At 42.0% G+C, this 23,786-nt stretch overlaps 1 protein-coding gene across 1 annotated transcript; it reads left to right on the forward strand.

Annotated features, from left to right (window-relative positions):
* The first annotated feature begins 5,670 nt into the window (after nt 1-5,670).
* On the forward strand, nt 5,671-22,391 carry AMD1 (adenosylmethionine decarboxylase 1). Its single transcript, XM_084513604.1, has 9 exons — nt 5,671-6,154; nt 15,061-15,147; nt 16,636-16,762; nt 17,243-17,345; nt 18,160-18,202; nt 18,291-18,435; nt 19,398-19,490; nt 19,580-19,735; nt 20,236-22,391. The coding sequence occupies exons 1-9, from the start codon at nt 6,033-6,035 to the stop codon at nt 20,374-20,376; spliced, it is 1,017 nt and encodes a 338-aa protein (XP_084369730.1). The 5' UTR covers nt 5,671-6,032; the 3' UTR covers nt 20,377-22,391.
* The last annotated feature ends 1,395 nt before the right edge of the window (nt 22,392-23,786 follow it).

The following is a 23,786-nucleotide window of genomic DNA, read 5'->3' on the forward strand; positions in this document are numbered from 1 at the left end:
AGCTGCTATCAGAACATGATGGAGAGAGGTCTCAGATACAAACTGAGACCTAAATGATCTAAATGAAGGAATTGAGATGAACTAATGAAGATCTCTTGTGTTTTCATTTAGCGTTTAACTACAGCATGTGTCAATGCGAATGTTAGAATCTATTTAACTAAAACATCTAATTTTGGGGTGATGTTTCTCTTGTCCTCTGGGGACAGGTGGGTAGAGTAGTGGGTGGGTGGGAATGTAGATGCAGCCTGAATTCCTATTGTGAATATAATTCCATTCTACTTGTTATTTGACCAAAAAAAAAAGAAAAAAAGAAAAAGGACAGCATCCCTATTCCTCTGTGGAAGCCCTCTTTGAAGCTCACCTCTGATTATCTTGTATCCTGGTGACAGAATATTATAATACTAAAAAATTACCCTTTTTTCCTCTTAACAACCAAAGAGGAATCTGCTTTTCTCATTGTTGCCCACGCTAATACTTCAGTACATGAATAGCATCATAGATTCGTGTACCTCTATTGATTTCAAATTAGTTTAAATGTTAAACATATAAGTGTTTGCAAGAGCAAGGCCTTTGTTTTTGTATTGACCTCCTTTAGACTGGAATCTCATGACCAATATGATCAGGACATCTGGAGATTGCATTTGGTCTTAAAGTATGTAAGATTTCCATTGACTGAAAGCTTTGTTTCCAAGTGCTATAGGAAGACTAGAGTCATAAGAAAAGCTCACTTAGAAAGGTAATCTTGGATATTTTTAGGATCTCAGATGGTAATTTTCTTGCTTTGTAGCACTGACTGAAAATCAACATTGCTTCAAAGTTACTACCGATGCCATACCTCCAAGTGAGGGAGGTTTAGGAGAGTTGATTTATTTTCAGGAACACAACTGCAAAACATCTCAAGCAGCAGTTTCTCTGTGGTTTTGAATTATCCCAAGGCAGGGATTGATACACAAGTTTTCGGAACACTGAAAAAAATAATATCACTAGGGAAAAAAAATGATGATTACCTGAATCTCTTTCTTCAGACCCTCTCCAAAGAACACCTATAAATGCAAGTTTAGAATACGGTTAAATTAAGGCCATATATTTAATAGATTAAGTATAAATTAAAAAGTGAAGTAGAATATAACTACAATTCAGGTAAAAGCACTTATGAGCAATCTTCATAAAGACAAAACACTTACCTTGTAATCCTTACATTGTGAATTACATTCATCATCGCATTCAGTGCATTATATTAATTAATCAAACGTGTATAGGCATGATAGTCAGTGCCTAAAAAATAGGAGTTCAGATTAATGACAGAAGAGGGCTACAATAGATAAAACAATTTGCGTAGGTCAAAATTGATTTGGGGAAAGATGGTAAAAGCTCCTACTCCAATAGTAAACAAAATTCTCAATTTCAAAAAGACAAGCTTTGATAAATCAAGGGAACTTACATGTGAAGTCAGGGACTGATGGATACAAATGCTGAGGATAATGTAATTATTTTCAATGAAAAGGATCGTGGTATGTAGACTTTTTGTCTTAAGAAAGCAGGGAAAGTTCTACAGAAGGGCTTCAGAGCTAGTTCAATAAATAACCATAAGCAAAAACTGAAACACTTAGAAAATGGCAAAGAGGACCAAACACAAAGGAAAAGTTATCTGAGGGATCAAGAAAAGGAAGGACAAAATGAGAATTGCCAAAAGTCAAGCTGAGTTAGACTTCAAAAAAGATATGAAAAGCAAACAACAACAAAGATTCTTCATCCCCATAAAAAAAACGACACTAAAAGACTGTAGCTGCAGTGCAGTACAAACTGGAGAGAGATGGAAGATAACCTTGGCAAAAGATAAATTGTGCTTCATTATTGATCTGAAAAAAAATAATATTGTTCCTCACTTTTTAATGAGGACAATGACCAATCGTTGGAGCAAAGATGGTTTAGATAATAGCAGGAGTATGGAAAAGCATAGCTCAGAACAAAGCAAAATTCAGGGAAATTAATGCAGTCTGTTCAAGAGACTGCATCTTGAGAGAGACTTCTCCATCTCCACTCCATTTCTGAAAGGAAATAGCACGTAAACTCAGGGGTCTAATACCCAATGAATGAGAGAAACAAATTTTATACCTATCACCTATCAAGGTGGCTAACACCTGCAGTGGTGATTTTGGAGCCCATCACCATGACGTGTGGGCCTCTAGAACACAAATGAACCAATATCAACTACACTTCAGGTCAAAATTGAAATATTTAGCATGTTTATTTCATTCACATTTTCAAAGTGGACTCAAGCGGTTATTCTATTGGCCAAATATTTGCTCCTAGACATTTAAACTAAACTTTGAGAGTCTTCAGTAAATTATTATTAAAACATAACTTTCAATGTCCACGTTTTAAGTGAATGTTACCTCTACTGTTGTTATTCAATGTATCCAGAATTTTACAAAAAATAATTAATTGTCAAAGTTTCCTGGTTTTGATCAGCAATTGCCATTAGTCGGCAGACAAAGTGAGTATCAGCTCTACATTTACAAGTTCTGTCAGTCAAATCTGGGCTAACTGCAGGGGAAACCATAATGGCATCCTGAGAAGGATTTCACAGCAGGACAATTCTTTGTATTTATTTTTGTCATTTAATTTACAAGGTTTGCTGGTTGTAGACAAGAAGTAGGAAATAACCATAGGAGATGCTTGCAATCCTAATTTTGTGCTAAAAATTGCTCGAGTTACTAAAATGTTGCTGTTGCTTGTTCCTATAGTAAAACAACAGAACTTCCATAACCTAAATGAACAGCTCAGATTTGCTACAAAACTGTTCCTGACTTTTGACTCACTGAAATGTGAAGTTGGCTGTTGTTGCCATCCTCCCTGCAAGCAGAAATCTGAGAAGTGGGGCAAGTAAATTGAAACAGGAATGGAGGAGCAGGGCCAAGTTGGCCATATTAGAGATGAATGCTTTTGTTCTTTAAAAAAACAGGGGGGAAATGTCGTGAAAGTCATGCATTCTCTGGGCATGCCCTGGCTTTCTAGCAACTTGCTTTTTTGTTCTGGTTGTAGTGACCATCAAAATGATTGAGGAAGGCAGCAAAGGTGCTCCTCCTCCTCACAGCACACTAGTTTTTGCTTCTCGTGGTCACATACCAGGGTTGCAGAGAACTAGCATAACATTAACCTTTGCATAAATATTACAATGAATGTTCTCCTTCACAAAGAGCGAGCATGAGCCTTTGCTGCCCGTTGGGTGGAGGGCTGGTAAATGAGGCTTTATTCCATATTTGAATCTTCATTATTCTTGGCAATGCCTCTCATCTAAGTTGGCAGCTCAGAATTACTTTGCTGCCACAGCCCCCTATGGATCGTTGCAGCGGCTCAAAATAGCTGTTCAAAGTGAGGAAACCTCTGCACAAGGAGTAGCCTCGAGGGAGAAATTTCAAGAACTCTACAGCCCCTTTGTGCTACTGGAAAAGCGTAAAGAGGCTGGGTAAGAATACGGGATTCATCGTTGTCCTTTCCTCACAATAAAACATTCATACTTCCTCATCTTTCTTTCTGGACGTGGTTATTTGTTGACACTAAGCTTGCCAGATTCGAGAATATGGCTAAGAGCAAAGGCTGCTTCTTGCTGGCTCTGGGAGCTCTGTGTCTGGCAGCTGGTTTGGTAAGGAAAACGGGGAGCAGCTTCAGCGCCACACAAGTCTGCATCCTGTTTTGGACTGTCCCGAAGCTCTGTGTTGGCAAGCAGGAACTCTGAATCATGCTGACTGCTGGGCTCGGTTACTCACCTAACAAAAAACACCGTAAAACCAAGCTGATACAATGACATCAGTTTTGTACTACACACAAATTCCTCCTGTTGACAGGGTAACGCACCTGGCCAGTTGCAGCCTGCTGCACCAGCAGATCACTACAAAGGAGCCAGATGATAAATAATTTTTGGCCCTATGTCTCACGATCATATGACGATGCCTAAGCCTTCCTGACTTCTAGAGCCTCCTTCCTCCAGATTCAGATGTTTGGCTAAGGCTATTAAATTAATTTTAAAACTGCTGTGGTTAAATTAGCACAACCCCTTTGAACAGATATTTTGAAACCTGCAAGTCCTTCAGCTCCATTGCCATCCCTTATCTGTGGGTAATCTCACTTGTAAACATGAATTCAGCTACCATCTTTCCAACGATGACTCACAGAACATCTCTCTAATCCACAACAATCTCCTTCTGTCCTTCCTGAAACCTCAGCCTGTCCCTCAGACAATACTTTGTTCATGCCTACTTGTCAGTCAGGCTGAAAAAAGGGCTTTCACTGCTCTTTTCTCTCCTCCACCTGCTCGCTCTCTCTGTGTTTTTCAGCAGGCAAGCCTCTCATGAAGGAAGGCCTGCAGCCTTCAGCAGTAATATAAATCACTCTTTAGGTGTTCGTGCCCACACTCCGGCTTCAGATATTCCACATCGCCCTGCTGCTTTTCCATTACATCAAACAAAGTACTCGTCTTTGTTTCCAAATTCTTTCACGGCTTCGTCTTGCTCGGTGTTGAGCTCATTTCCCTCCTCTCATCAGCTGGTGATACTGGGACACATTGTCACTTGTTAAACTTCCAAACCAGCGCTTCCCACCGCTTCTTGGGTTATTCCCTCACATTGAGAAGCTTCCTAGAAATAAGAAAGTGTGTCTTTTTTGTTGTTGTTTAATATTGTCCTTTTCAGCAGTGTCTTAAAGGTAGTCTTATGGGTGATCGGTGTGCCTTGAAACCAGGAGACAACTGCCACAGCCGGTGGGCTAGGCACACTCAGACTAGCATCTGGTGGCAGGGGGGGAAGAAATTGAAGCCCAAATTGGAAAAGTAAGAGAAGGTGGTAGGTGAATGGGGCACAGTGAGCCTTGGGGAAATGCTGGAGATGGCACATCCACGGGTGGGCCAAGTCATGGGGTGAAACTATATGGCAGTCAGGGGTTAGCAAGGCAAGGGCTCCAGCCAAAGCATGCCTGGTTGGAGCAATGTCACAGGGACCCCTCACAGCCAGAAAGTGGGATCAGCCCGATGACTGAAAACTAGCCCTAAACTGACAGAAGATGGGATTTGGGATTAGCGTGATGGATGCAGAAACACGCGTAGGGGGACGAGCATTAAAAATACAGGGGGGCTGGGGCCGGGCAGAGTTCACAGCCTCTCGGCTCTGGTTTTGTAGGCACTTTGAGGCGACACAGCCCTCATCACTCCTGGAGCAAGCGGTCCCCACGCGAAATTCCCCGCGGGTGCCCGAGCACAGCCTCTTTCCACCAGCAGCGGGAGCGCGGCTGGGACACGGACCCGCGCGGGGACCTGCTGCAGGTGAAAGCCGATCGTGACTTAAAAAAAAAAAAAAAAAAAACAAAAAAAAAACACACAAAAAAAAAACAACTATGGACCACGGTTAGCAGCGAGCGGGGAGCGTGAGGCGGCGGGGGGCGCGGGCAGCGCCTCACGGCCCGGCGCTGACAGCTCGCGGCGGGACCGCCCCGCGGGAGCCCCCCCGCGCCTGAGGAAATGGCAGCGGGGCCGGGTGGGGCCGGAGGAACCGGCATCGCCCTGACGGGCGTCCGCGCCAGCCAATGGGGAGCGGCGGAGGGCGGGCCGGAGAGGCGGCGGGCCAATCGGCGGCGCCGCCCCGCCGGGTATAAAAGCGCGGAGGGCGCGCACGGCCGTCGCTTACACAGTATGGCCGGCGACATTAGCTAGCGCTCGCTCACCGCTCTGCTCTGTAACAGGGGAACGCACGGACTGCAAGGAACCGCACCGCATCGCCCGCGCCCCGCTCGGACTGTAACCCACGCACGCCCACGCCGCGGTTTAAAAAAAAAAATAATAATCATCATCCTTTTTTTTTTTTTTTTTTTTTTTTAAATTAATACTTTAAAAAAAAAAAAAAAAGGAGAAAAAAAAAATAATCCCCTCTCCTTCCCTCCCTCCCACCCTCCCTCCATCCCCGGCGCCCCCTCCGGAGGTGAGAGCCGCGGCGGGGCGCGCCGTTAATTTCTGTGGTTGTTGGTTGCCGCGCTGTCGCACCATGAAGGAGAGCGGTGCACACTTCTTCGAAGGGACCGAGAAGCTGCTGGAGGTGTGGTTCGCCCGGCAGCCGCAGGAGCCGCACCAGAGCAAGGGGTCCGGCGACCTCCGCACCATCCCCAGGTCCGGTAACGGCCGCCGGGAGCGCGCGCGGGGCGGTTATGGGGGGGGGGGGGGAGTGGCGGTTGGGGGGGAGCCGTTGTGACCGTTGGTCGCCAACGGCCGCGCTCGCTGCCTCAGGGCTGCTGCTGCCTCTCGTTTTCCCCCCTCGGTGACAGCGGGGGTCACCTTGGGCAGCTCCCCCCCCCCCGGGGTCTTTCCCCTCCTTCCTCCTCCTCCTCCTCCCCTGAGGAAGGGCAGGCAGGAGGCCGCCATTCCGCGGCGCCACCGCGTGCGGCCCGGTGCGGTCCCTGCTGGCAACATGTGGCGCCGCCCGGTCCCCTTGTGCGTCCCCCCCTCGTCCCCTCCACACCCCGAGGAGCCCCCCAAACCCGGCGGTGTCAGGAGGGAGGGATTCCCCTCTCTCCCCCTTCCCCGTGGCCGGCAGTGGGGAGGGGGGGATGGCCCCCTCCTCCCCCCGGAGTGCGGCTGGAGCGGCGATTTACACGTGAGTTTCTTGGCGCGGCTCCCAGACCGCGCCGCCTGGCTTTTTTTTTTGCTTTTTTTTTTTTTTTTGCCTTTTCCCTCTTCTCCCCCACCCCCCCCACCCCCTCATTGACAAGTTGAAGCCAATGAGAGCCGGGCGCCGCCGAGGGGTGGGCCCCCGCCTTGTCACCCAATGGGCATCTGAAGAATGTGCTGGCGCTTCTTTCGCTACCACCCAGCGAGGCAGGAAGAAAGGCCCCGGCTGCACACGTGTTCCCCAGCCGGGCCCCAGGGCAGCCCTCAGCCCCCGGCCCTGCTCACATTAGGCAGATGGGACCCGTTGGGAGGCCGTGCTCCTGTCAGTGGTTCGTTACCAGGCCGGCACCGGGAGGATCTGGTGTCCTCGGTGTGTCCAGATTTGCACGTGTATATGGTCTCTGGTCAGGGAGCTTGGAGATCTTGTGGTGCATCGAATGGATGGGCTGCCATAGTAGTTTCTCCATTCAAAGGTGCATACTTAGGAAAAGACAAATTCCGCCTGCTTTGTATTGGTATTTCTCAGCATCTTCCCTGTGTATATGTATTGCTAGAGATAGCTATCCAGAGATCTGAGTCGCCAGTGAGCAGATAACCGCCTTAACTGAAATAATGTGTGTCCACCTTGTGTGTGTCTGTCACAAGCTCGCATGTAGAAGCTTAATTTCTGCCATGACAAAAGCAATGCGTGATACATGTTTGGCTCTGACCTGTTGCTGTGCGCTGTTCTCACATAACTGACTTGCAAAGCTGTTCAGACCCCTTTGACTTAACATTTGTAACATGGCAGTGATGAGATAGGTGGTTACTTGGCTACACAGTGGTGCAGCAGATACTATAAGGTTAGAATTTGTGTAGTTAATGTCCAGGCAATCCAGAAAGAGCAAATTCTCGCTGAAACATGCACTGCTGATCTGAAATATTGCGTAGGCACTTTGAGGTTCCTGTCACGTTTAATTTCTGTAAATGTGAGAGATTCCGAGGCTTGACTTTGCATTCCTGTGCTGGCATTGGAATATGCACATCTTCTAGTTTAGGGATGGCATTCTGCAAATGCTTTCCTCATTGCCGCATTCATACTTTCTGGGCTGCTTGTGTTCTGAGGCTCGCATTAAACCAACAAACTGAATTTTTAAAATTGCTTAATACAATTTAATGGAATTGTAAGGCAGGTACCTCAACAATTCCTTTACGAGGCTTAGATATGGCTGTAAAGTTTTAATAGGGCAGATACAAACTGTTAAGTGCTGAACACGTGGCCTTGAACACAGTTTCAGAGCTGGGAGCAAGCTTTGAAGGCGGTTGCGTTAATTGGGTCTTAATACAAGATGTTGAGTGAAGCTGTCTACCTTTTTGGGTAGGGGGTGCAACATGTTTGAAAACTGCTGTTAACCTGTGTGCAGGAGTAATGGTGATACTGTGTTGCTGGCATAAAAGGGAGTTTCATAAACAGCCTCTTGTAGAAGAATGTTAAAAGGAAATTATTTTCACTACAGTTAATAGATGCAAATGAGGAAATCCTGAATAAGGTATACCCCACTATGCTAATTCCATAAAGGCAATTGAATAAGCTAGTTTGTTGAACAGAACTTGGAATCAAAGCTGAAAAAGAGAACAATAGCTAAATTAGAGTCAAGTTGCAAACCAGTCAAGCTCGCCTTTTGTATGGTAATACCTGCTTAGTAGTGAAATGCTAGCCATTCATCTACTGAATGACTAAGCTGGTGTTCAAAGCCAAAAATTTCCATGTTGTGTGTGCTCGTTAGAGATCAGATAGTTTGAAGTCTTTGCTGGATATTACCAGCTACTAAGGAAGAAAGTTCAAGCACTGGGTAACTAAGAAAATTTTTGCAACTTTCTCTTATGGGCAGGCGGGTGTTCAGAAAAATAATTTGGATAGAGGTGTTTCTGAAATTGTTTCAGAAATAGACCTGTAATTTACTCTTCTAGTACATTCAGTAAAAGTCCCAGCTAAAAACTCAAAGAAAATGAATTACGGGCTTGGCTTTGTTGAGATTTGGGGGCTTTTGGTTCGTTTGCTGATCAGTTCTGCAAAAATGTCTTGTGGTTGAAATAATGGCCAGCATCTGAAGATGCCTACCCCACTCATACTCAGAAGTGGAATGAAGTTAACGTTTTTGTGGTTTCAGAATCATTTGCTTTAACTTAGTGCCTGTTCTCACTATGCTATGTAAAGCACGCTTGTTAAAAATAGTCTCCAACTAAGGATGAGAATGAGGGCTTGCTGGAAACATGACGAACACGCTGTGAGTGGAGTTCTGTGATGACTGAGTAGCGCCTTCTCTCTCCCCAGAGTAAAGCAGTTTATGCCTTCAGATGATTGAGGAGCTATGCATTTCCTCATCTCAAGGCGTACGGCCTTGATTGTACAGGCATTTGAAGCCGTAGGTTAATGATTCTGGTATTTGGGAGTCCATTTCTCAAGCATTCGAATCTGAAAGGTACTCTGAAATAATTTATGGACCTTTCATTTGTTTCCTTGCACGTATGCGTGTATTATGTGGCCACGTGATAAGAACCTGGAAAAAGAACAATGCAGAAATGAGCAATAGGGAGTGACACTGATACCATGAGATTCTCAGCCAGCGCTAGATAAGAACTGCCAAGCAACCGTACAGTCAAGCATCAGAACCAAATTTGTGCAACACCCTGCAGCCTGAGTCATCTCACTGCTGTTATGCCGTAGTACCTCCCTCTTCCCCCAGCCCTGCAGACTGTAGTGGGACTCTGCGTGTTTCTCCACGCAGCGGGGCAGCGGGAGGCTGGGAGTCTGTCCTGCTGTACTTGTGCTCTGCCGAGCTTCCCAGCGGTGCAGAACTGGGCGGCACCTGCGGAGGGCAGTGTGGGGAGGCGATCAGGGCTCTGTCACGGTTCTTTCTGAGCTCTCTTGCATGCAGTTGAAAGATAATGCGGAGAACTTTATCAAAGAACTCAGTCTTCCCCTCATCAAACTGATGTCCGTAGAAACTAGATTTTTGCAGACAAGTTCAAAATTGCAGATAACATAGCCTGTAACTCTCCAATGATAGATAGGAGCCCCTTTCCACTCAGTACTACTACTGATTGTGATACCGCTTGCAGAAAGTTAAGGCTTGCATCAAGGCTTTTTGACACTTTCCTAGCTTACCAGTGAAACTTGAGAAGGACTTGGTTAGTCACTTCCTGTCAAAGATCTGGTCCCCCAGTAAGACTTCATAAAGTATCCTGTTAACACATGTGGCTACTTGTATATTAAAATGGCTTTCCTGATGGCTGTTTGTTCAGCCAGCAGAACAGGAGGATTTGAGGCAGACACTCGCTATCCGACAGCATGTTCCTTCTGGAAAAGGTTAGACTCACACTTGCCCTAAATGTTGCCTGTAAGACTTCAGTGGAAGTTCTGAAGTACCTGTTGGGGCTTAGGTGTCCTGACTCACTTTGTGTCAGGTGAGTTTTCTACTTTGATAGAGCAGGACTGCCCCTCAGATATCTGTGGTTATAATGGATGGAGTCCTATGATAGTAAAGGACCTGTGAGAGTAGCAGTTGGCAGCCTTTAAAGCAATAGGATTCTCTTTAGTAGTTGGCTCAGCATCTTGTAGGCAAAAAGTACGTGGTGGGGAGTGCTGCTCAGAATCACTTGTGCTGTGGATGTCATTTGCCATTCAGGTGCTCGCCTTTAATTCAAGATCATCTGTGTGCCCCTGGAGAGTTTCATAGGCTTAAGATAAGGGAGATGCAGATGGTCTTTCTGTGCATCTGTGTGCAGAGCATATAGAGGGCGTGTAGGTTTTGTGCACTCCACAGATACTGCAGCAGTACAATTATCAAGTCACAAGTGCCTTGTGTCTAAACTCAGGGTGGATACATGATTCAAGGTAATCTGTATTCAGCAGCAATTTATAAACTAAATTACTGTTCTAATAGGAAATAATTCACGTAATTCACATCAGTCAGTTTGTGGGGGGTGGGAGGGGAAATATCAGCTGCTAAGAAATGTTTTAAGAAGCTTGATTTGAATAGTTGGCCTGTGCTGCTTCTGCCTGTTTCACAATCCTCATCAGTAATGTTGCAGCTCCAGCACTGGTCTTTAGTCTGCTTCTGTGCTCCTCACCTATAGCTGTGTGCATAAGGGGGTTAGATAAGGCATTGTACTTTTGACTGTTCTGGATCTTTAAACTGGTGGGAATTTGCTTCCCAAACTGTAGCCTGCCAATGAGGTAGCTAATGCATCTGTTGGCTCCTAAAAACACTTAGTGAACAGGTGAGGGGATGAAAGGTGCTGCTCCTGCTCAATGCTTGGCTTTAAACAGGTCTGAACAATAAAGTACAAGACAAATTGGTTATTTGATTACTACTCAGTTGAGTTGTAATTGAGTTGTCTTACTTTTGAGTTTTTTTACAACTCAACTATTGAGCTGTTGTACTTTCATTGGAAATTTTATAGACATTTTCCTTAGAATTCCTGCCTTGCTGCAGAACAGTGGTTGTTGGTTTTTTTTTTTTTTTCCCCAATGCTATCTGGGTTGCACTAGTGCAAGGTACTCTGACTGGATGGGGGGTGTATATATTTGTGGAGGCTGTTCTCTGTTTAGAGGAGCAAGTGCTTGGGATGGTTCTAGATCTGTTAAATTGCTGGTACCCCCTTCCTACTTGGCCTGAAATGCTGTGAGCAAACACGATGGTTTAGAGCTTTACTGAGATGGACTGTTGACTATTCATTTAATTGTGTGTTAATGCATATACCCCCTAAAAGTAAAATGCCTCTGAGTTCTGATAGGATTTCCTTATGTGCCTGGGTGGCAGATTGAAAGGAAGTTATTTGCATTCTGGCAATGAGTCCACTGATAAGACACTGAGCTTTGCAACACAGGTGTAGGAGTAGATTGCTAAACTTGATATTTTTCCTTTTTAGTATATTTTGCTATTCAAGTGCAGACCAAGTAGCTGGCTATCATTTAAGCACAGACAGTTGTTCACACTTGAGCACATGTATTCTGCTTTCAGTTCATATTCTCTGGGCAGGTGTGACCATTTAAGAAGTATGTTGCTTGCCTACTGGAGAAGCTTTGGACTTCCAGTGGGTGTCAATTATGTTTGAAAAAGAGGATTTTACAGATGATGTCTGGTTACAGGAAATGTAGTCCTCAGTTCCCTTAAAGGGAGAATTTTGAGGAGCAGAAACCTGTAATGGCATCTTATCAGAAATGAGTCTTTTGCTGCTTTTTCAGTTGGAGGTTTTGCTTCACAGTTAAAAGTTAGCTAATTATGAAATAGGATGTAATGTTCTCAAGTGTTTCACAGTTACTAACTTTGAGGTTCTTTTGCTTGACAAAACATAATGGGATTAGCTATAATACACTTACTGGTAATACTGAAATGCTGTTTTTGAGGTGTTGTACATCTCCAACCTGAAATGCTTAATTCTACAGATTAACTGGAAGGAAGAAATGCAAGAGTTAGAATTTTAACAAACTTGGTCTATGTGGTACAAAGCAGTCCCAGATGTTCTTTAGCTCTGCTTTAAACAGTGGAAAATGTCAAATACTAAGGTCACCTTGTTTAAAAAGATTATATTGACATCAAATCCAGCATGTTAGTGGCCTTTCCGTAGTTGTTTCCTGTGCCTAACTTTAAAATGCATAAAGATACAGGCCAGTATCTCCACAAAACTCCTCAGTTTGGCCAAGTTTCATCCCAGCTGCTGCAACCTGGTATTATTTATATGTATGTTTCTGGATCAAGCTTGATATCCTGTGTATTTCTCAATATGAAGGCTTTTTCTTTCTCAATGCAACCCTTATCAGATCAAATCACAAACTTCATTCCCAAAATGAATGCATGGACATGTAGCGTATGCTTAGCTATGGTTTCTGTACTTGGAGCAGTGAAGAGTTGAGCAAAGCTTTAATATTCAAAGATCTTGTGCAACTGTGGTTTTCAGCAATAGAACCTAAATAGCAATTACAGTTCTAACCTACATAAAGGAGGCATGCTATGCCTTGGATTTAACATGCAGTATTGCAGCTGATCCCATCACTGTTGGGTTTCTTGAAAGCCAGAATTGTTATATATTCCACTAATATGATTGAACCTTTGGTAAGCCATTTTCCTGAAATGTGCAGTGCTTTTGACCAGCTGAAGAAGCCTGTTAAGGCAGAGACTTACGCTTTTGCAATGCCTGAGATAGTTACATATCATTAACGCTCAGATGAGTATAAAATCAGGTCTGTGGTAGTGTACCTGTAGGCTTACTGCAGCTCAGCATCAGGCAGGGTGAGGGAAATATACCTCAGCTTTCCCAAATGCTGGGTTAGATGCTGAGTGTTTCTTTAGTGGCAGATAGAATATCAACAAGAGTGCTGCTGAAATGTTTTCAGTGGTTATTCCATGACAGCAAATACAGATAACACATCACCTAGTTCAGTTTACAAGAAGATTATAATAGGATGTTACAAGAAAGACACTGAAGCTAGCAAATACGTGCAGATATGCTGTAGTTTCCAGAGAAAACCAAATCCTAAAGTCCTCACCAAAATTGACTGGTTTGTCTAGGATTTTTTTCAAGTTTAGCATCAACTATTTCAGTCTCTGCATTTGCCAGGTTGCTCAAAGATGAGCAGACTGTTGCATTTTCATAGACACTTGAGTATCAGAAATGGGCACAGCCCATAGCAGGAGTGTAGGATCTAATGAATGTGTGAGTGCATTAAAAACAAGCTGGTTAATTTGATCTGCAGATCTGAGTGGGCTGTACTTTCATGTCTCTCTAGTTGCTGAAAAGTGTTTCTTCAAGGTTCGCTAACTAGAATGGTAGGGAGAAATTCACTTTGAGTATCTGGATGGTTAAAAATCAGTTTATAAACTGATCAGATGTGTGCTTAATCACAAGGGATTTTAAGATGCAGAGAATTCTTTTAAACTATCTGAAAGGAGGCTGTAGAGAGTCTGGAAGTTAAGTATGTTCTGGTTGATTCGTATAATGATTTAGTCTAATACAGACTTTAAAAGGGAAAAATTCTCAAGTGTTAGTAGCAAAGGTGCAGAGTTCAGTTGTAGGAAGCATTCTCAAGTGAGGGAGAACTGAGAGGCATTTTTGTTGGGGTGTTTAGAAAAGCAAAGTGCATCTGGATTACAACTGTGATAACATCTAATAGTTCAACTTTGCATTGAGGTTTCACTTCAATAAATCGACCTGTTTTCTAAGGGTAGAGATAGGTAGCTGCTGGAGGAATCCTGCTGAAAGAACTAACAGCGAGTGCATTGTTCTGAAGTACAGCTACGGAGCTTTCACAGTGCCAAAGGGTGAGAAAGTCTGACTCCTGAGGAAGGATTAGGCTGATGGTTATGTGAGCAGCTGAACCAATTTAGGAGCTTGCCTGGTGATCAGCAAACACCATTCTTCCTCCAGTTTCCTGGCTGTGAGGAGTCACCTACCTTCTGCCTGCTGGTAGAAGGGTGCTCAGTTCTCAGTTGGTTCAGCTCTGTAACCTGGTGGGTGGCTCAGTTTTATGCTGGGTTAGTCAGTTCCTTGGCTTGTGACAGGTCTGAGCACAAGAGCCAGCAGAAACCCACAGATGGGATAGGCTGTGGGAAGGGAGAGACAGAAGTGGGAAGCTGACAGACAGTCTTAAAATTTTCTGACTTCAGGATGGTGTATCTACTTCTGCCTGTTCTGTAGCAAACTTCTGTATCGGACTCTACTAATCTGTGTAGACAAGACCGAAATGACATGCGTGGGTCATGCCAGTCTGTCACTTCTCATGAGTGCTTGGGAGTTTTCTGTCTCAATTTGAGCCTTTTGATTTTCAGTTTCTTAGAATTCCTTGTAGAATGAATGATAGTAAAGAATTGAAATGTTAAACATACCATGTTGAATCTACGCTGCTAGATTTCACTGTCTTCTAGAGGTAGAAGGAATTCTGTCATCCAGATTCCTCAAAGAGCAATTCAGATCACTGAGGCATACTTGTTCTTAGGGCTTATTTTCAGTTAAATTGCAAATTTGAAGCTGTACAAGTGTAATTTAATGTTAACTTGCTGTTGTATTGCATTAATAGCCACCAATGGCTTCTGAAACTGCAAGTATGTGGATATCCAATTTAAAGCATACATGACTATAATAGTGAATTTTATTTTCCTATGCATAAAATGTAGATCATGAGGCTTATCCTGACTTACATCGTTAGAAGCTTGGCTTTGCTGTTTGACAGTTGCACTCATGCAGCAGAATTGGGTATTGCTGTATTGTGATACATACAGTTCCTATGTGAAGTCCTGAGTTGCTAGATCTGAGAGCGTGAGAGATGTGGATGAGAGCTATAATCCTGTTTGAGCTATGCTTTTTTAATCAATGTTCCCAAAAGCTTCAGTTTAACCTGTTTGGGCTCTTCTGTAATTTCTTTACAGGATTGAGTGGGACAAACTTCTGGAGAATGTGCATTGTTTGATCATAAGTGTGACAAAAACTGACAAGCAGGAAGCTTATGTACTCAGGTAAGCCAATGGTGGCAGCTTATAGATTCCCAGAGGTAAAACACCTAAAGCTGTTGTATGGGATATGTTTGGCTAAGAATCCAGTCTTGGGTTGAGATCCTGCTGTTAACAGCTACAACTTGCAAGGGCCTCCTAATCATAGTACTGTCACGCTTCTGTAGCAGAAATGTTTTCATAGTAATTAGTGTTTGTACTTTTACTTTCCTTAACAGGATTAAGGACAGGTATTTCTACACCTGATCGTTAATTTTTTTCTTTTTGTCCTGGGATAAATAATTCTTCCCCAGTTAAGAGTCTTAAGTTACAGAATTACTTCAGCAAAACAGTACATATAAGTATTACTCTTAGATCAGCAAAAACTATCAATAAATTGGCTTTAAGGCCAGATAATGCAATCAATGGAACAACTACTACAGCTGAGGTAAGGATATCTGTAAAAAAAAAAAAAAATGTAGCTTTCCTGAAATCTTGGAATTCTGGTCTTGTGCTGTAGTTGGTCATATGGATACTACTTTTGCCATGTGTTTTTCATCTTGCGAAATATTTTCATGCTTTTTCTGCTTGAACTTTACAGACATTGATATTTTCTGCTTTACTTCGTATTACAAAAACTGAAGCTTTTGTACTCTGAAAGACTGCCTGGAGGGCAAGGTTGGGTTAACAGCAAGCCAGTCAAAAATTGTGCTGAAGCTTTGTTTCTGCAAACTTCATATTTAAAACAAAATTCTAAAGAAAAAAATGTAACAACTATCTTGGATAAAATATAACCTTTACTTTGCAATCTTAAACAGCATTCCAAACTGAGTTAAAGCTATTTAAACTAGACTTTTTCTACTGTCTGGTTTACTTGGTGAGAAAATATTTGCTATACACTTAAGCATACTGGGTATAGCATCAGTGCTAATCTCTAATTCGGTGGGCCTGTAGATTTCTGTAAGTCACAGCTATGTGTGAACTTTATCTTATGCATAAGACAATTGATAGAGCTGTGGTTATACTCTGGGGTTTCCTGTTCCTGTGGACAGGTGCTGATTTACTACTTTCTAGTAGTTAGTTTTTCTTAGAAGATGCAGCCAGGCATACTGAGTTCTGTTACGGACTTTGCTTTCTCTGAGTTGACTTTCTCAAAGGCCTTATTTCAGCTGAGAAAGTCAGCTTCCAGCTCTGACCCTGTTCTGCAGCTGGGTTATGGATTTCATGTGAAGTGTACCCACTTCACAGCACCTGCGTTTCTTGGGTAGATTGAATAAGATTTTTCTGCAGTGTGGTAACTGTGATAATGCGGCTAGGGCAGGTAGTTTTAGGAAATCATAACTCATGCTTGTGAAAATCTATTCATTTAATCCATTTCACATTCAGCATATGGTACGTAAGTACACTGTTCACTTGCAGTAGTGCATTTGGTTGGGATGAGAACCAAGATTTAACCATTTTCTCCTGGTTTGTTTTAATAGAGTGCTTAATACAATCTTCTTGCATCTTTTACAGTGAGAGTAGCATGTTTGTCTCCAAGAGACGTTTCATTTTGAAGACGTGTGGTACCACCCTCTTACTGCAAGCACTGGTTCCCCTGTTGGAGCTTGCTAGGGAGTACAGTGGGTTTGACTCAATTCAGGTGAGGTCCTAAAAATGCATCTCCCTTGGAATGTACAAAATGCTTTTTATTATTACAAATTCTGTTCAATATTCTGAAATTTTTGCCATTTGTGTATGGTTCCTGTAACAGGCTGTATATTATTGACTGCTCTGCTAGGGGATTTAGCTCTCTATTTGCCTGTTAAAGGATGGCACACTATGAATGCTGCTGTGTTAAGATTACTTGAGACTGAAAGACTTCAATGATTTTAGCACTGGCAAACATGGGCATGGATTTCTGCTTGTGGAAAACAAATTTGGAAGTAAGCTGTCTCTTGTAGCTTACTAATCAAACTATGAATAACTATCTCTGAAATGGAAGCCTTAAATACAGGTAGCAGTGTTTTTGACAGTGAAAACAAATGTCCTGTGAAAGCGTATGTTAAATTCTCTACATTGTTTGTAGATTTCTAGGTGGACAGATCTACTTAGTATCTAAAGTGCACACTTACTTTTTCAGAGCTTCTTTTATTCACGTAAGAATTTCATGAAGCCTTCCCACCAGGAGTACCCACATAGGAATTTCCAGGAAGAAGTAGAATTTCTTAACGAAATTTTCCCAAGTAAGTTTATAAAACTTGAGCGAAGTTGCATAGCTTGGGTAAAGTGTTGATATGAAGTGATAAGCAGTACAATACAGAGACTTGTGAGGCCATTGATTTAGCAGACCTTGCACGAGGTTCAACTGCATAAAAATAGAAAGCTATACATAGCTCTTTGATGCTCGCTTGTCAAGATTGAACTTTAAGTCATACTAAAAAATCATACTATGCTTGATATCTAGCACCTTCTTTTAACAGAGATTATATTCAGACTTCTAAAGGGAGTATAGTGAATAAGCCTGCAGAATCCGGTTCATGCTGAGCCTAAAAGCCTCGTAACAAAGGCAGAGTAGTAATGTAAGGTAACCAGTGCACTGAAGAAAAATGTAAGCTTTGCTCTAAAGAATCACTGCACTAAAGATAGAATTCAAACATTTAATAAGATCTCAAGCCTACAAGAATAACCTTGAACATTAACTATTGGCAGAAAAGGTTTTTGAGGAAATGTGGAAACTGTAGTACTTTTGAAAACAGAAGCCCTAGCATTCTTGAGCATCTGTCTGTGCGTAGCTGAAGCTGTAGTCTGAATTGCTTGCTACTAGTAGGCTCTGAACTGGGGTGCTCAGACAGCCTGAAGGAGCCTGTTCTTCTGGCTGTTGGCTTTATGTTCCTGAAGTTAAATGCCTGCTTAGTTGATACTGATGCTAGCTGTATCAGCAAACCTCTTAGTGTACTGTGAAAGACTTTAAACTTCCTTTAAATATAAAACGAGGCAAATCTCTTACGTAAGGGATCAGCCATGGTAAGTTAACTGGACTCTTTTTGTCTTTTCTAGATGGAGCAGCTTATTGCATGGGACGTATGAATTCTGATTGCTGGTATGTATGACAAGACAAACTTTTGGGGGCTTAGAGTAAACCTGGTGCTGTTAATATTTATTACATGAGTGCTTTGTATCATATATAGGTACCTGTACACCCTGGATTTCCCAGAGAGTCGGATATCCAATCAGCCTGATCAGACACTGGAAATTCTGATGAGTGAGCTTGACCCAGTTGTTATGGACCAGTTCTACATGAAAGATGGTGTTACTGCAAATGATGTCACTCGTGTATGTTTGCTTGGAAGCTAAGTACTTTGGGGGTGGTGGATATTAGCTAACAGAATGCTTTTTTTGCATTTGATGTAAGCTTTCTTTTATGGTAGGAAAAGTCTTATAGAAAATGTCAGGTTAACATTTTGGGGTTTCTCTGTAGTGTTTCCAATGTCCTTGCTTTTCTATATTGAAAGGAGCGATTTGCAGTGCTTTGACTGGAAGCTTACTCCCCTGGAAAATAAAGGAACAGGCATACAGACGCAGTTGAGTAGCTTCCACTGAAGGATGGAGATGACAAGAAGAAAGATTTAGACTGAAGATAATGAATGGCAAAGGAGTCTAGCTGTCAAGATTAAATCATGGAGCTGCTTGTATGGTTCAGGATATAGTATGAGGAGGGTTAGGGCTTAAGCATAACTTGATGGTTTTGCCTCCTTTCTTCTGATTTTTTTTTCCAAAGAGTCAAGTCCTGTTACATGAGTTTCACCGATATGTACGTGGACTTCATCTGTTTTTTTCCCCTCTTAAGCCTTGATTCTTATTCCTGTATTTGCTACAGAGATTTGGCTGTGGCTCAAGTACTGTGTGGGGAATCAAGTGCTTGGGATTCAGAATATAAGGAAGTATGTCCACATTTGAGTAAATGGCCTTTTGTGGGTACTTGATCAGGAGTGCCATTTTAGTTGCACAAGCACTTCTGTGCTACAATTCTAGGCTGCTCCCTCTTGGAGCTATGCAGCTTGGTTCTGTATGTGTCAAAATATCTGATAACTTGCATGCAGCTCAGCAATTAACAGATAAGTGACAGGATGCAAAGCTTTATCTACAGACAGACCTCACTGCTATTGGAAGAATTCTGGTGTCATAGTTTCTAAATTGATATTCATTCTGTTTGAGTTAAAAAAAAAAAAAAAAAAAAAAACACAAGCTTAAGGATATGTGATAAATTGAGAGATAAATTTTAACTTCTCTTTCAGATGAGTGGAATTCGTGACCTGATACCAGGTTCTGTTATTGATGCTACAATGTTCAATCCTTGTGGGTATTCAATGAATGGGATGAAATCGGATGTAAGTTGTTTTTTTTCTTTTGTCAAGTAAAAGAATTTGTAAGTTTTAATTATTTGGTGGTGCTAACTTCCTTTTTTTATTTTCTTCAGGGAACTTACTGGACTATTCACATCACTCCAGAACCAGAGTTTTCTTACGTTAGTTTTGAAACAAACATAAGTCAGACTTCTTATGATGACCTGATTAGAAAAGTTGTGGAGGTTTTCAAGCCAGGAAAATTTGTGACAACCCTCTTTGTTAATCAGGTGAGTAGCCTTGCTTGCAGTAGCTTGTTAGCTCCTGATATGCATATAGAAATATGAAGTGCTAGAGATTTTTACTGGGGTACTAATAGTCTTCAAATTGCCACTGTTTGGACACTAATCTTTCCAGAAAGTAAAAGTACTCTTCAGTACTACTTTGGCGTGCTCTAAATCCAGCATCCAGAAAACTTAAATTTTAAGATAAGGCAGTCCAAATTTAGTATTCTAGTGATGTCCTGTGAAGTCCTTGCACTTTTACTGAATTGGCTACTTCAGTTAGTTGTAGAAGTGCTGCTACCAATAGTAGCGCTACCAGCTACTGATTCGTAGATGAGCCATACCCTATGTAAGGAGCAAAACCACTGCTTGGGATTGAAACTTCAGCAGCATTGCCATGCAACAGTTGGAAGCATGTTAGGTGTCACGAACCACACATTAAATACATACTGTGCTAGCCTTAATGCTAGATTAAAACAAAATAAATGTCACTTCTTGTTTTCTAGAGCTCTAAATGTCGTACAGTATTTTCTTCCGCCCAGAAGATTGAAGGGTTTAAACGTCTTGATCACCAGATTGCTCAATTCAGTGATTACAACTTTGTTTTTACCAGTTTTACGAAGAATCGCCAGCAACAGCACAGTTGATTAAGAATGAAGAAAAAGCGCAAAAAGAGATCCCATAGAGAAGGTGGTGGTTGCTTTCTAGTTAATGATTCAGGGGGCCATGCTTTCCACTCCCACCACCTTGTAGTTGTGGAAAGCCCTAGGTGTAATCATAGTATAACCATTTTGAATTGTATGCATTATTATATCAAGGAGTTAGATATCTTGCATGAATGCTCTCTTCTGTGTTTAGGTACTCTATGCCACTCTTGCTGTGAAATTGAAGTGCATGTAGAAGAATCTTACTGTATGAAACTTAACAACACTTGTAAAAATGATTCAGGTAGAATTACACACAGTATAGTTTTTCTCCAGGTATCGCCAAAAATTCCCCACAGACAAGGCTTTCGTCCTCATTAGACTTCAGCCTCAACCTACTCACTGGGACAGTTCTTTGTTAAATCGTCACTGTTTTTTCATCTATGTTGTGACTTCAGTCTAAAACAATTTTTGACAAACTTGTATGATTTGTAATGAAACTGATTCCTAATACTTTCATGTTTGGAGAAAGTTCTTAAAAACAGTTACAAATTGTTTTGCTACTACAGGTGGTGGTTGATTTATTTTTAAATCAGACTGACTTTTCATGCTCTGATCAAGCTTATAGGAATCTGTTCAGCCAATCTGTTCAGCTGTACTGTAGCACCAGGCTAATGCATTGGTCTTTCACTTTTTAGAAACGTGGGTACAGGTACTAATGCAGGTTAAACTTCATCTTAGCTTAATGCTGATACTTATCTGTCCACATCTCCAAGCTGTCACATCGCTGCACAATGGCAGAATTTGAAGAAGGTCAAAGACTTCATGGGGGAGAGCTGAGTCAGGATCTGAGTGCTTTGGCATAGTTGTGTGACAGCTTTGCAAAGTGCAAGTTCACGTTGGCACCAGACGTTTTTCTTTCCTAATCACCAGTTGCGACTGACTAAGAAGCTGGTGCTCTTGAGCGCTGGCAGGTAGATCTAGCGAAGGAGTGGGATTTGCCAGGCTGGTGTATTGATTGGTTCAGATTTTCTCGGTAAAACTTCTGACCTACCATTTTTGACTGTAAAGAGTGCTTCTAAACTGCTCCAGTGTCACTTCATTTTGTTGTTCCGAGCAAAGCTAATGCCTCTATCTTGTGACAGTCCTGTGACATTGTTGTGCATGTGACTTACGTTGTATATGAGTGTTGTGACTTCATCTGTTTTTTCCTCCTAATTTCTAAGGTGGTTCCTCTTACTGTGACTTGAGGGCATTAAGTGAAGGCATAGAACAAGAACTGTCTGGCACACCTGGACAGAAGTGAAGTAGAATGCTATTCATAGACCATGAATAAGTGTGTAATTCAAAGTCACTTTAATGGGTATTGACTAAAATGCAGACCTTAAAGCTGGCAGACTTTCAGCTATGCAGTTTGCAAGTACTGGGATATTAACAGCTGCGAGACCAGCACATTATCTACAAAATTGAGTGTTGTTTTTTTCTCTTGTCCTTGCAATGTTTTGACTCTTTCTGGTTTGACACAATGGTTTTTTGTTCCTTCTGTATTTATAAATGAAGCACTTTTTCAGTGCTTCTAAACTAAAGTCTGCTTGGTTAGAAATCAAGTGGTTGGAACATTTTGAATTTTTTATTTTAAGCGTATTGTTGATGTTCTTTACCAATGTTATCAATTACATGCTGTAAATGGCACTAATGCTTTTTGGTGTTAATACTGAGGACCAATATTTCAGTGGTTTTTGTTCTTTAATGTTGTCCTGACTGATCTGACATTTGGCTTGAGGTCCTTCAAGTAGACTGAAGATCCCTTTTCAAGTAATACTGAAATACACATTTTATAAATAGAAGCATAAGCCTCGGCTATAAAAATGAAAGCTGTTGAACGGATTATTGAACTATCTGGGGTGATCAGGATGGGGGGAGTATGGTGTTTATAATTTCTGTGGTGTTAGACTTTGATCATTTAAAAATATCTGTACCACAACTTAATGCTTCAATAAAAGTTTGCTTAAATTGTTTGTAGTGATGATCCAGCAGTTTTGCCCCATGCACTCACATGCTTTTTGGTACCACTTGGTTTAATTCTGAAATAGGATTATGTTTTCCTTATCCTGAATTACTTGACTGAATTCACTTCTCCTTTGTAGGAGATGCATCTCAGCTGTTCATATTGGTAGTTTAAAGTGAGGTGACACATCAGAGGAAGCCAGATGAAAATGTTAAGCTGCTCTTGAGGCTAAAAATGTCTAAGTGAACACAGATTTGAGATCTGTCATAATCTAATCTGTATTTTTTTCCTTGGCATTAAATATTTAAAATACTCTTCTGAATTAAGCCAATTCCTGCTTCTGCTGGTCTTAGGTAACAAGCCTTGGCATGCGCTTATGGTACTTTAACCTTAGACTGACTCTGAGAGTTGAAGATGAAGCTTGTCTCTTCAGATGAAGTAGGCATGGACCTCGTCTGGAGAGTAAACTAGGCTGGAAGCTAGTGGTTAGGGTTCTCATTGCTCATCAGATGCAAGAAACATTAAAGAAACTTCCACATTCCATGTGAACAGTCCTGTAGAAATAGCAGCATCAGTTTAACCCCACTTGTAGAGCTCTAGCAATGCTGATACCCACAGCAATCACCTAGGTGTTTAACTGAAGTAACCAGGTACTTAGCACTGTTGAAAATGCTTTAATTAAGGCACTTTAATTCAAATAAGACATTCTAGGTTACAGCATTGAGATGCCGTGTAAATTAGTCTCAGCTATGACAAATTAGCAGTAACTTAGCTCTGAAGAATGTTTTCCGGACTGATGTCTCCAACACTGAAGATCCATCTCCAGTAGTCAGTGTTTCTCTGGTTTTGGCTCACTTTGCCTGAGGTTCCCAGATTTCCTGTGAAATTACTCATCTTCACATTTTTCATCTCCAGTTGGTTCTTCAAAAGCACTTTCACAGCAACCTTTCTGTCTGTAAATGGTGCTGGTGTCTAACAACAGAATGCAAATCTTTGTTGTTCTACTTACTGCAAAGGTGAAACTGAGAGACCAATAGAAGAAACAATTGGTTGTGAGGTCATGTTTCTTCTGCTGTTTTACAGAAAGGACCACTGCGAAGGGGTGGGTGTCCTTGAGGTAGCAAACTGGATGACAGTTAAGCCAAGCTGTGTTTTTAACTCCTAGTGTAACTCTGGTATGATGGGCGGAGTGGAAAATGTTGTAAGGGGAAATGTTGGAAGGGCTCCCCGTAGATTACTCATTCTTCGATGAATTTCATCCAGTCTCATGGGTTTGTGCAGGTCTATTTTTAACACCCTAACTTCATACCATATGTAGTGTAGGGAGTGTATCTCTTCCCACAAACTTTACTACTAGGCACAAAGCTGTGTGGTATGAGAAATGGTCTTGAGACTATCTTAGTGT

The sequence above is a fragment of the Aythya ferina genome (assembly GCF_964211825.1).
Source record: "Aythya ferina genome assembly, chromosome: 3".
NCBI classification, from domain to species: Eukaryota; Metazoa; Chordata; class Aves; order Anseriformes; family Anatidae; genus Aythya; species Aythya ferina.

Excerpts from the sequence above, each read along its gene's own strand:
- AMD1 (XM_084513604.1), top strand. The coding sequence starts at position 6,033 with ATGAAGGAGAGCGGTGCACACTTCTTCGAAGGGACCGAGAAGCTGCTG. Across the intron at positions 6,155-15,060 it reads GACCTCCGCACCATCCCCAG|GATTGAGTGGGACAAACTTC; the intron begins GTCCGGTAACGG and ends ATTTCTTTACAG. Across the intron at positions 15,148-16,635 it reads CAGGAAGCTTATGTACTCAG|TGAGAGTAGCATGTTTGTCT; the intron begins GTAAGCCAATGG and ends CATCTTTTACAG.